Source organism: the organism of the source record quoted next, unplaced genomic scaffold (genome assembly GCF_019419815.1).
Source record: "Pyrus x bretschneideri cultivar Hongxiangsu unplaced genomic scaffold, Pyrus_bretschneideri_v1 Contig37, whole genome shotgun sequence".
Lineage (NCBI taxonomy): Eukaryota > Viridiplantae > Streptophyta > Magnoliopsida > Rosales > Rosaceae > Pyrus > Pyrus x bretschneideri.
Window position 1 is genome coordinate 218,889 of NW_025999690.1, and position 13,058 is coordinate 231,946.

The window sequence follows — 13,058 nt, forward strand, 5'->3', positions numbered from 1 at the left end:
AAATACCGAAAATATTTCGGGAATCTTAAAAATTCGGAATACAGGAATTTTGGTTCAAGATTGGCCTTCAAATTCTCGTCCTGAAAATTTTTAATCTGAGATTCGACATCTTTTTTTTGGTTTAAGATCTCATACCTAACCACCTCTACTCAAATGTATGAATGGATTTTGAAGCATTGTGAGTTTAAAAGTTGTAAGAGAATATAAGAATCAGTCAAACTCATGAGACTCGCTTATTAAAATTAGGGAGTTTTAATGTAAAGCCCGTGATATTGTTCAATTTAACAAAAAATTATATTTTTACACTAAAAAAATCAAATCTGGTACTATTTATTTTACCTTTTATTTTGTTGCTATCGTTAAAATTCAAAATTTTCAAACCATTTTCAGTAATTTTCTTTAAAATTAACACTTGAACGAACTCAAATTTTCTAATTTATTGTGAGTTGGACATTTAGGAATCGAGCTCAACATTTTCAAGGTCAACTACGTTGAAAAATAAATATCTATTGACTAAATACTGCTGATGAAATATTTATTTCAAGCAAATATACAAAAAAATAGATAAATAATCTCAATTATCATTTTGAAATAAGAAGAAAATACAACCCATCCGAATCTGGCACTAGTTGTTCCGCTTCTCCTCCTCCACTGCAAAACCCCAAGCACGTTCACAGCCGTCCGATCTAGGGTTACAAACTTCCGAAAATCGGTACTCGGATGCAAGATCAATGATGATGGGGTTGGAGTTGGGGTTGGGGTGGGTGGGTGCGATTTTGGTAGGAGCGGGCTGGCTTGCTTTGGGTTATTGCCTTGGCGCTCGTTACCCTCCTTCTCGCATTATTTTCTCAGCCAGACTCGCTAAGCAGGCTGCCAATGATCTTAACAATGGAAAGAAGAAGAAGAACAAGGGCAAGCCCAAAGATCCCCTCGAGATTGAAAACCTTGCCGACATTCTCCAAGATTTCAAAATGGTATTGTTTCAAGCTTCATCACTCTCTCTCTTCCTTCAATACTTGATGATTTCGAAGCACCTGTGATTCCGAATTCCTGTATTCACTTTCTTGATTGTTTTCTTCAGGTTTTGGTGGTCAGGAATGATCTAAAGATGGGTAAAGGGAAAATTGGCGCTCAATGCAGGTAGCTGTAGATACTCTTTTTTTTTTTTCTTTTTGTTTGGGGCATTAAAATTAAGCCACTCCTTTATCTGCACCCTTTTATGTATTTTCAAATTGAGCAATTATAGGTGTTGTGTTTGTTCAATGGTTAACTTCTTTAAAAGCACTTTGAAACGAGCCTTTATTGACTAGTTAATTTTTCTCTATTGATCGAATTATTTTTTTTTGTTCAAACTTGTTATCGGAATGTTTGTTCATTGTTTAGCCATGCGACTTTAGGCCTCTATAAAAAGGTCCTCCATCGAGCACCAAAAGCTTTAAACAGGTAAAGCAACACACTACTCTGTGTTTTTTTCTCCGTCAGACAATGGGATTTTGCATACCTTTCTATGTTTCCTGTAATGGTGTTTTCCCAATCCGCAGGTGGGAGATGTGTGCACAGCCTAAAGTTGTTTTGAAAATAGAAAGTGAAGAAGATATGCTAGTTTTGCAAGTCAGTATCATATACAAATTTCTCTGTATATTTCCCGTGAGTTGAACTTTATGGTTGATGTAAAAATTGTTGTGGATTTTGACAGGAAAGGGCTAAATCGCTGAATTTACCGACACACATTACAATTGATGCTGGCAGGACTCAGATTGCACCAAGTGAGTTGCTTGGTTACATTTCTATAGCTGACGTTAATCTTGATTTTAAAATTCTTTTAGCCTTTGGTGATGTTCATGTCACTAATGTCAATCAAATAAAAAACTAGTTTTACTCACAAAAATTTGAATATATTACTGAGAAGCGGAGGCTTTCATGATCACAACTTGAGAAAGATTGAATCAAGTCGATCAGCGTAATGCTCTTGAAGAATGAGAGTTTCCAAGTTGTGTACCGCCATCCTCATTGACATTTTGTAATTGTATTTTGGTGTTACTTGTTTTTTGAGTACTGCTGCAAACTGATCCGTTCTAACTTCTTGTATTTGTTCCCCATATGCACCATGAATTTATATTCTTAACTTGTTTCTTATTGAGTTGACCTTCCAAAGTTACTTATTTGGTCCTATGTTTTCTTCCAGATTCAAGGACAGTGATGGCTATTCTTGGTATGTTTCTCTTCTCCATTATCTTGTTTGTTGATGAGCCTTTCTTAAGCATAGTCCCCATGCGTGGGGTGTTGTCGACTTGATTGGTTGATTGGGAGGCCAACCCCCCCTATATTATGTTGGTAGGATATTGGGTAGGAGAGGTTTTGAGCTTGTGAATGTAGCATATGGAATTCTTATGTCTGGCAAAATGTACAATATCGAAATGTAACTTTGATTTTCCCTCATCACTTTACCTGTACTTCACTTATCCCAAATTTTCAACCCATTCATATGCAGGACCTGTTGAAGTGGTTGATGATGTAACAGGTGCACTGAAGCTCTTGTAGTTTGTTTGATTTCAATGGTGCGTATCGTTTTGCGATGAGAGTTTCAAGGATAAGTCAATGTCATGGGCAGCAACATCAACCATACCGGAAGAGAATTGGTTCAATTTCATGGTCAATTTCCATTCTCTGAAGGCCCTGACTTAGAAATCTACCTGTGCTTCTATCCCAAGGATTGATTATGACGACGATGATGATGATGAAAAGTCGCCGATATTGCATCATTTATTATGATTATGAAACTTATACTGTACTAACGTAAGGATACTTTTTTTTGAATTCATCCATTACTTGGCAGAGAAATTGAAACTCAGAACATAAACCATGTTCCTGGTTTTGGCATTTGCAGCATTGTCTCATCATCTTATCATGAGACGCTTGGTTTCTTGTTAAGTTTTTGGACAATGATAAAAAAGTTTTATATGGCCATGTTGCGAACATAATGTATGACCACGTCCGCAACGTAACATATACTCCCTACAGAGATAGGTTGTTCCAATTTACATGATCTTGATATAGCACCACAAGCATGGCAGCCACAAATTACAATTGCAACTGTGAAACGCTTGCATTAAATCTGATCTGTCGGCTATCACACGTTATCATATTTGCCGTTTCTATTTTAAATAATGTCTAGTCATATTTGCCGTTTCTGTTGGAAATAATGTTTAGAAAGGAGGCAAGTATTTATCGAAAGAAAAAAAAAAAAAATATATATATACACACACACACACACACACACACACACACGTATACTCCCTACAGAGATTGGGTATTCCAATTTACATGATCTTGATATAGCACCACAAGCATGGCGGACACAAATTACAATTGCAACTACGAAACGCTTGCATTAAATCTGATCCACTGACTATCACACATTACCATATTTGCCGTTTCTGCTTTAAAGAATGTCTAGCCATAGTTATTGTTTCTATTTGAAATAATGTTTAGGAAGGAGGCAAGTATTTATGGAAAGAATATTTAAAAATAAATGAAAAACAAATCGTCACCTGAGAGGTTCGAACCCTCACGGGGGCTCCCCATGCACTTAGCAAGCACACGCCTTAACCACTCGGCCAAGGTGACTGTTGATGATGTTGCAGACTGCTCATGTTTTTAATTAAATATTTAATTAATAAGTCTTTGTTCCTAATTTCCTATCGTTTAGTGATCTTTATATTTATCTTCACCCCCATCACAATGTTAGTTGAATTATTTGTGGCGGCCATGGCCGTATTATGCATTATATATCAATAGAACTTTTACGGAATGTTTTCTTGTATTACTTATTCTGAAATATATACATGTACAATCTAAGTTCCACAAGGAAACAAAAGCTTTAATACAAACCTACTTAAAAAAGGACTCATATTATTTACATTCCTTTTTTCCTAATATTGACTCATGATCAACATTATGCATTATATATCTTCACCCCAATTTACTCTCATCGCAATAACCTACTCATGCAAGATCATGAGTAGTACCAGTAGTAGCACTAGAAGCAAACAATATAAATCGGTGGCGGCGGCCAATATGGAGGAGGAGCAGATGGCACAGCTGCGCGAGATCTTCCGATCGTTTGACGGCAACAAAGACAGCAGCTTGGCCGAGTCGGAGTTGGGCTCACTGCTGTGTCGTTTGGGCTGAAGCCTAGCCATCAGCAGCTGCAGGCTCTGATTCGAAAGTCGGATACCAACCACAACGTACTGGTCGAGTTCTCGGAGTTTGTGGCGCTGATGAGGCGGGACATCAATGGACTCTTACAAGCCGACGCCAGCTGCCCATGTTAGTACAGCGAGGATCAGCGGAGGGACATGTTCAGCCTGTTTGACAGGGACGGCAACGGGTACATCATCCCGGTGGAACTGGCCCACTCGATGGCCAAGCTGGGCCAACCCAAGGAGTTGTTCGGCCAGATGGCCGTATCGGTTTTCACGAGTTTTCCAGGGCTATCATCTCAGCCGCTTTCCTTAATATGAATGCTTAATTGAGTGCATATTTTGATGATGAATGAGTATTATCCAAAATAGCAACAAGTTCATATACATCATGCATGTATAGGTGTTATGTTTGGTGCAGTAAAATTGGGCCAATCCTTCATCTCCACCCTTTTAGATATTTTCAAATTGAGCAATTATAGGTGTTATGTTTGTTAAATGATTGACTTCTTTTCCCTGAATAATAATTTTAAGGCTTGTTTGGAAGTATTTTTAAAATAGCTGAAAATGTTTTTGGTAAAAATGTTTTTGAAATCAATACTTAGTTAAAATGCAAGTAAATCATGAAAAACCCTTAAAATACATCATGCAAAAAGTACATAACTGGTACATTTCGAGTACTTTTGATACCTAAAAACATTTTCTTTAAAAGGACTTTCATTCATTTTACAAGCACTTCCAAACGAGCCCTTATTGTCTAGTTATTTTTTCTCTATTGATCAAATTAATTTTTTGTTCAAACTCGTTATCGGAATGTTTGTTCATTGTTTAGCCATGCGACTTTAGGCTTGTACAAAAAGGTCCTCCATCGAGCACAAAAAGCTTTAAATAGGTAAAGCAACACACTTCTCTCTAATTTTTTCTCTGTCAGACAATGTGGAATTTTGCGTTCCTTTCTATATTTCTTGTATTGGTGTTATTTCAATGCGCAGGTGGAGATGTGTGCACAGCCTAAAGTTGTAGTGAAAATAGAGAGTGAAGAAGATATGCTAGTTTTGCAAGTCAGTAATATACACAATTTTCTCTGTATACATTACTTCAATAAACACTTTGCGTGATGAGAAATTATTGGGGATGTCTTTGATTCGTCTCAAAAATATTTGTGCAACAAATTAATCGGAATTTTGAAATAATTTAATGACATACTTTTGTCGCCTTAATGTTTGCTCAACGAAATTGTTATGATGCACATAGTTTTGTGCGACGAAAGTAAATGATGCACGTAGTTTTGCACGACGACTTACTTTCGTTGTGCAAGTGAAATTTGTTTTTTGAAATTTTTTTATGGTTTCAATTTTGTAATAAAAAAAATTAATAAAATTGCCAAAAAACAAAATAAGGAATAGAAAAACAATTTATTTATAATATAAATGAAAATGTATGTACAAATACAAAGTTTAAAAAGAAAGCGAGAAGCTGCTGGAAGGGGTTAGCGTTGGGGATAGGCTCGGGGTTAAGGACGGGGTCGAAGGTTGACGGGGTCGAAGGTTGACGTGTCTGAATGCTGGGTATGCACGGAATAGAGAGGCTCTAATGTCAGTGGTGTAGAAATATCGAGGAGACGGATCTCGGAGGAACTGAGGGCCTGTATGATCAACCACATCTAAGTCTTGTATGATGCGAGCTCACTTCTCAGGCTAGCGACTTTCTACGTCAAAGCCGTGACCTTGCCCTTCGACTGTGAGGATGAAGAGGCTCCACTCTCCCACCGCCTAGCATTCCCCATCCCCTGACAATGAGTCCCTGGCTTTCAATCGAGGGTTTGGTCCAACGTTTCTGTAAGGATGTGAAACCCCGCATCCTCGGAAGGATCCACAGACTCGATCAGCATATTCTGGGGAAGCTGGGAGGCGGACTCTTGAAGAACCGACTGGCTTTTCTCCACCATAGTCGCCTGTGAAATAAAATATGTAATATTAACAATAAACAATTTGAATTAATTATTATAATACTTGAATGCATAAGACATTAATTAAAATTGAATAATACTTATATAAAGCGACTCGACCAACTCATCCCCGGACCAAACATAAACGTTAGCAAAAGCGTCGATCTTCGAGAATTTAGAACCCCCTGGAATAGAAAAAAAAAAAAAGAAAAATGTGAGTACGGAAACAAAAAAACAATTATTAGCGAAATTTTAAAATTGGAAGTAAAAGCTTTAATATATACCTTTTGCCACACCTCCATCTTATATGAGAAGGACCACGAACCCGAATGGTGGAGAAGAGTCTTCTTCTCCGGATTGATCTTGTTCGCCTTCACCTTCTTCTGTTATACACAAAATAAACGTATTAGTTGTAATATTTAAAGAAAATATAAAAAAATTAATAAACATTCGTAACATTCGTAACAAATTTCAAAAAGTAAAATAAATTAAGTAGCACAAAAAAAAGCAGGCTCTTGAAAATGACTGCAGAGCCAAACCCAACTTTGTTCCCGGTCCTCGAACTCTTTCAGACAACCCTTCTCAAGAGTGACTTGCGAATCATCAAATATCTCGAAATACTGGTGCAGGTCACTCTTCCTCTACTTGTACCATTCAAAGAAGAGCCGATTGAGGTACGTGATAAGAGTATATTTATGCAACTTTGTTATCTTATTTCTTTGCATTTACTTAGTTAATTTCCATTTATTATAGTAATTTAAGTTATTTTCGTTTTATTGAAGGTCCAGTTGATAAAGATGACAATAAATAGTCAAATGGAGCAATTTAGAGCAGTTTTGGACTTGGATTGGATAGCAGGCGTGAATAGCATATGGGCTGGACATTTTTGGTGTTTAAAAGGTGTTAAACATGTGCTAAAATCTAGCGAAATTAAAGTTGAGGCTTTGATAGGAGCATATTTATGCGCCTTAGTTAGCTAGTTCTTATGCATTTTTGTTATGTTTTATTCGTTAAAGTAGTCTTTTAAGCTACTTTCATGTGTTTTCAGGTTTAAAGGACATATTACATGAAATGATGCAATTGGGAGCTTTTGGAGCAAAACTGAGCTGGAATGTGGTGTATGCAAATGGAGCACGAGGAATGAACGAGGTTGAAGGTCAAAGGAGCTTAAGAAATGAAGAAATGAAAGTGAAGAGCAAGGAAGTCGGAATTGGTAACCAAAGTTTCTAAAGTTGGAAGTTTCTATTCTTGGAGGTTTCCATTGTCGTGAGTTTCTATTCTTGGCTTTGGGCTTTTAGAGCACCTAAACCCTAACCTTAGCCCATTTTAGAGCCATTGCCGTGGGCTTTAGCCCAAGTCCTTTCCCTTGCCATGCAAGGGGGGGCATTTTAGGCCCAAATCCATGCATTAAGCCCTTCACCCTAATTGGCCCAAATCCATGCATTAAGCCTTCACCCTAATTGGCCCAAATCCATGCATTAAGCCCTTCACCCTAATTCTTCCTCCTAATTAGTGCATCCCACCATTCCATTCCATAATTTCCATTAGTGCATCCCACCATTCCATTCCATAATTTCCATTAGTGCATCCCACCATTCCATTCACACTTAAATGCCCATTATCCCATTTTTTTTAGCTTTTAATTCCACACCATCCCATTATCCTTTACATCCACTAAACCATGCATCCACATTCACCTAAATAAACCCTAAATTACATCCACTAAACCATCCATCCACCATAATTCCCACCATCCACACCTTTTCCCATCCACCAAATACCTTAAACAAACATCCATTAACACCCATTCTCTTCCTATAAATACCCATTCATTCCATTCACCAAATCATCTCATTTTTCCATTGTAATACACAAACACTTCCCCTTCTCCATCTTCTCCATTTCCACTCCATTCCACACTTCCATCCCCCCAACCAACCTATCCTTAAACCTTGTGCTACAACAACGAGGAAGAGAAGAGTGCCTAAACGTTCATACAATTCAAGTTTGAGTTGTTGGAATGTTTAGGTGTTTCTTTGATTTCAAAGTTTCATTTTAATTCTCTTTGTTTTGTACGTATAAGGAATGGAAGAGAAGAGTGCTTAAACGTTCATACAATTCAAGTTTTGAGTTGTTGGAATGTTTAGGTGTTTCTTTGATTTCAAAGGTATGAGGAACTAATCCCCCTTTAGCTAGGGGGTGATTCGAAACTATGTTTATATTTGCAATATGAATTGATTAACTTTCGTTGGAATTTCATAAGTTGTGGATTCAATTTGTTTAACCGTTTGATTGATAACTTATTTATGAATGTTTATTAAGAATGCGCGCTTAATTTTCATGCATAAATATGACGCTAGAATATAAGTGATTTTCACCTAATCGTTATGAACTTATATTCACAAGTAGTGGAGGTTGCTTATAAACAATCGCGTTAAATGAATTCTTGGCACGAGTTTCATGCTCATCATAGTAACGAATGCCTCGTCAACACTTATAGTTTTCATAATACTTAATGATCTTTGATTGTATCTTTATTGTGCTGTTCACGTAAAGGACTTTTGGAGAATGTTGTGAATTGCGTTGCGCAAACCCATCCAATTCATTAACTTAAGGAAAACTTGACGGTTAATTTAAGCGGACCTAATTAATCCGGAGTGTTGAGTTTCATAATTTATCGAAAGACCAACTGAGAATCAATCTTGTATGCAAGTATAACATGTGTGGAGAAGAACCCCTTAGCTAGCATTCATTCCATATTTCATCACATTCATATTTAAATTCTACCTTTAAATTACAATTTGTGCATTTAATTTATTTTCGTCAAAATCTCAATCCCCCTTTACTTTAGTGTCCAATTTCGTTAGAAAGTGTCTTAGTTTGTGTTTATAAGTGTTTTGTATTCTTTGAGTCTTTTGATTTGTTTTAGTGTTTTAATGTTTGTTTTACATTTTTGAGTCAGTTTCCAAGTGATTTAGTAATCCCTCCTAATCCCCGGTTTAGAACGATCCCTACTTACATCCATACTACAATTGTCAAAAAGAGGGTTTAATTTGTGCGCGTATAATTCTCGCATCAGGCTTGGAAGGCAAGGAATTGCACAAGAAAGAAGAATCCTAGTTGGAGAGAAACATTATCTTATCCTATCTTATCTTATCTTATCTCCAGCTGCAAGGAAGAATCCTAATCATATTACAACATTCTCCATCTGTTTCATAGATTCCTAAAATAATTCAAAATGTCTAATCCCTTTCCTCCTTGGATTCAGGCGTGTCCCATATACATGTATATATATATATAAAGTGTTCTGCAACATTTTATAAGTTTGTCGTGCTTACCATTCATTCATTAAAGTTGCTGGAATTTTCAGAGTTCATTATATCTTTGTTTTAAGTTTCACTGTATTTTAGATTGTTTTTTTAGTTATGATGAACATGTGTAGCTAAGTTTCTTTTTAGCTAAAGGTGAATTCGAAGCCATGATCATATGTTTTATATAAATTGATTATATCCAGTTATTGCTTCATAAAACATGAATGCAATTTACTTATCCGGTTTATAGAAAACTTATTCTTATATGTTTATTAAGGATGCATACTTAGTTTGCATGTAGGGATTTAATGCTAGAATATAAGAGAATTTCACCTAATCGTTATGAACTTGTATTTGTAAGTAGTAAAAGTCACTAGTCATGATTGAGTTAAGTAAATCCTTGGCAAGAGTATCATGTTTTTCATAGTTACGAATGCTTTGTCATTGCTTTTGATTTTCACAGTATTTAGTGATCTTTGAGATGTATCTCTATCATACTTTTCAAAGTTAGGGAACTTGAGATGAATAATTTGGTTGGGTCGCTGAGTCCAATTTAATGAACTTAGGAAATTTGAGAGTTAATTAGCGATGTTCACAGTTAATTTGGGGCATTGTAACTCATGGTTTATAGGAAGAATAACTGGAAATCGATTTGTATGTATATGATTCATGTGTGGAGAAGAATCTTATAGCTATCCTTTCATCTATATTTCATTCACAACTTAATTTACTTGCTGTCATTTAATTTTGTTTTAATTAAATTCGTCCAAAATCCCCGGCCATTGTTTTGTTGTTAATTTAACTTAGTTTTTAGTTTTATAAGTTTTATTTGTGTTAACTTGCATCCCTTCTAATCGCCGGAATAGAACGATCATTACTTACTCGTACTATGATTGCATAATTAAAGGGTTTAATATGTGTGCTAGTTTCTACCACATCAAATTTTGGCGCCGTTGCCGGGGATTAGTAAAATTGCTAATCTTCCCCTTTGTTGCTGTTTGTGTCTTTTATTTTGTTTTGTTTTAGGTACTAGTTTATGACTTGAAGTTCTCAACTTGTTTGTGAGAATATATTAGAATTTGACGATGATTTTGAATGAACTTTGAGAAAGAAGAGGAAGCAGCCAGAATTCAATCCACTTAGTCCTAGTTCAGAGTTCGAATTTGAAGTTGAAACTGAAATTGAAACGGAATCGGAAGAGGAACAAGACATGGTTGTTGACAATCGAACAATCAAGGAACTTTCTTCCTTGAGATTGGACAATACTGTTCCCCTTTGCATTCAATACCCTACGACAATTCAAGGCAAAACTAATGAGTTTGAATTGAAGTCTAGTTTGCTACATCACATTCCCAAATACCATGGGCTATCCATGGAAGATCCGAACAAGCATCTTCAGGAATTTGAAGTAGCGTGCTCGAACATGAAACCAATTAATGTGGATGTGAATATTTTAAAGATGAAAGCCTTTCCATTCTCTCTTTTGGAAAAGGTTAAAGATTGGCTCTTTGAATTAGCACCTGGAACCATCACTTCTTAGGAAAACATGAAGAAATCATTCTTAGAGAAATTCTTCCTAACTTCAAGAGTCATTCTTTTGAGAAAGAAAATTAGTGGAATTCAACAAGGCCCATGAGAATCATTTCCAGTGTATTGTGAGTGTTTCAAGACTTAGTTGCATCTTATCCACAACATCAAATGTAGGAGGAGCTTTTAATTCAATATTTCTATGAAGGATTATTTCCACTTGAGAGACAAATGCTTGATGCTTTAGTTGGAGGTGCTTTAGTTGACAAAACCCTAGTTCATGCGAACATTTTAATAGCGAATCGTGCCTTGAATGCACAATAATATGAAGGAGTTAGAGAACGAGAACATGCATGCTCAATTCAAGTTAATGAGGTAAGTACTATTTCAGAACTTCAATCTCAAATGGCTAATCTCTCTACTCTTATATCACAGGTTGTCGAAGGGTCCAAAGTGCAAAGTGTAGCTGCATGTGGCGTGTTCTCTATGCAAGGAAATCCTACTAATCAATGTCCTCAATTTATAGAGAATGGGGGATGGGAAAAATGCCAATGTCGTGGGTTACCAAGGCCAAAATCAACCAAGGAATGACCTGTTTTCCAACACCAACAACCGGGTTGGAGAGATCATCCAAATATGAAGTAGAGAGAACCTCAACAAACTCAACAATAAGGTGGATATAGATAGCCACCTCCAGAGCTCTATCAAAGGCTATTTGCACCACCATAACCTTCCCCACAACTTTCCCATCCAAATTCAGGTTCGTTAATGGATTATGATAAAATTCTTCAAACACTAACTTCTTTGATTCAAGGTTTATAAAACCAAGCTAAAGAGATGGGCGACATGAATAATCAAATTGGATAGATAACAGAATTCATGGGACAATTTAGAGAACAAGGCAAACTTCCTAGTTTAACCATTGTTAATCCAAATGGAGATTTTGAAACCGCTCAAGCTATCACTTTGAGAAGTGGTAAGGAGGTTGGAACTGAATCAAAAAAATCCAAACAAAGCGAAAAAGAGGATGAACAACTGCTGCCCAAAGAAGAGGAGGAAGACAAGGCCACGACAAGGAAGAAACAAACCTTGCCGCAGCCTTCTAAAGCCCTTATGCCACCCAATTCAGGTAAGGTTGGTCCAAATTCTATTCTTGCTAACCCCATTCCACCAAATGTAACTTTTCCTCGCAGGTTTATGCAATCTAAGAAAGAAAAGACTGAAAAAGACATCTTAGAAACCTTTAGAAAAGTACAAGTTAATATCCCGCTTCTTGATGCAATAAAGCAAGCTCTGAAGTATGCTAAATCTTTTAAAGAGTTTTGTACAGCAAGAAAACGGATCTCAAAAAAGGAAGTGGTATGAGTAAGTGAGAATGTCTCTGTAGTTTTGTAAAGAAAGCTCTCACCTAACTGCAAAAATCCAGATAGTTTCATTATCCCTTGTGTTATTGGTAATACCAAGTTTGAATGTGCTAAGTTAGATTTAGGTGCTTCCATTAATGTTATGCCCTATTCTATTTATGCATCTATGAATCTAGGTGAGCTTAAAAACGATGGTGTTATTATTCAATTAGCTGATCGATCTAATGCATACCTACAAGGAGTTTTGGAAGATGTTTTGGTGCAGGTTAACCACTTGATATTTCCAACAGATTTTTATGTGCTTGAGATGGAGGATTTAACCCACTCTACATCATTGCAAATATTACTTGTAAGACCTTTCATGAAAACAGCCCGAACCAAGATAGATGTGCTCAAGGGGACGTTAACAATGGAATTTCATGGCGATGTCATTGACTTTAATATTTCTGAAGCTAAAAGGTATTCTATTGATGATCATTCTTGTTTTTCTATTGATATATTTGATTATTTGCGCAAGAATATCTTGAATTCTTAATTAGGGATGCACTTGAGACAACTATGACTGAAGGAATTGGACTTAAAACCAATCTGGTCGAGACTAATCATGTAGAAATTTTCGATATTGCGGCTGCCCTTGAGTCTTTGCCACAACATATTGGTAAGCCCACTCTTCCAATTCCAATTTCCATTTCTATTAACAAGTTGC

The 13,058-nt window shown here is 36.4% G+C and overlaps 1 protein-coding gene, 1 non-coding gene and 1 pseudogene across 2 annotated transcripts; 2 read left to right on the forward strand and 1 right to left on the reverse strand.

Annotated features, from left to right (window-relative positions):
* Window positions 1–614: 614 nt before the first annotated feature.
* LOC103946528 (peptidyl-tRNA hydrolase 2, mitochondrial) lies at window positions 615–2,880 on the forward strand. The gene is made up of 7 exons (XM_048592083.1): window positions 615–974; window positions 1,082–1,140; window positions 1,384–1,443; window positions 1,542–1,611; window positions 1,697–1,766; window positions 2,186–2,212; window positions 2,492–2,880. Exons 1-7 carry the CDS (start codon window positions 732–734, stop codon window positions 2,539–2,541), a joined length of 579 nt encoding a protein of 192 aa, XP_048448040.1. The 5' UTR covers window positions 615–731; the 3' UTR covers window positions 2,542–2,880.
* A 665-nt stretch (window positions 2,881–3,545) lies between these two features.
* TRNAS-GCU lies at window positions 3,546–3,627 on the reverse strand. Its single transcript has one exon. It is a non-coding gene; the product is annotated as a tRNA-Ser (tRNA).
* A 333-nt stretch (window positions 3,628–3,960) lies between these two features.
* LOC125480863 lies at window positions 3,961–4,707 on the forward strand (annotated as a pseudogene).
* Window positions 4,708–13,058: the final 8,351 nt, after the last annotated feature.

Coding starts and splice junctions, on each gene's coding strand:
- LOC103946528 (XM_048592083.1), top strand. CDS start 732: ATGATGATGGGGTTGGAGTTGGGGTTGGGGTGGGTGGGTGCGATTTTG. Junction 1,612..1,696: donor AAGATATGCTAGTTTTGCAA/GTCAGTATCATA, acceptor GGATTTTGACAG/GAAAGGGCTAAATCGCTGAA. Junction 1,767..2,185: donor CAGGACTCAGATTGCACCAA/GTGAGTTGCTTG, acceptor GTTTTCTTCCAG/ATTCAAGGACAGTGATGGCT.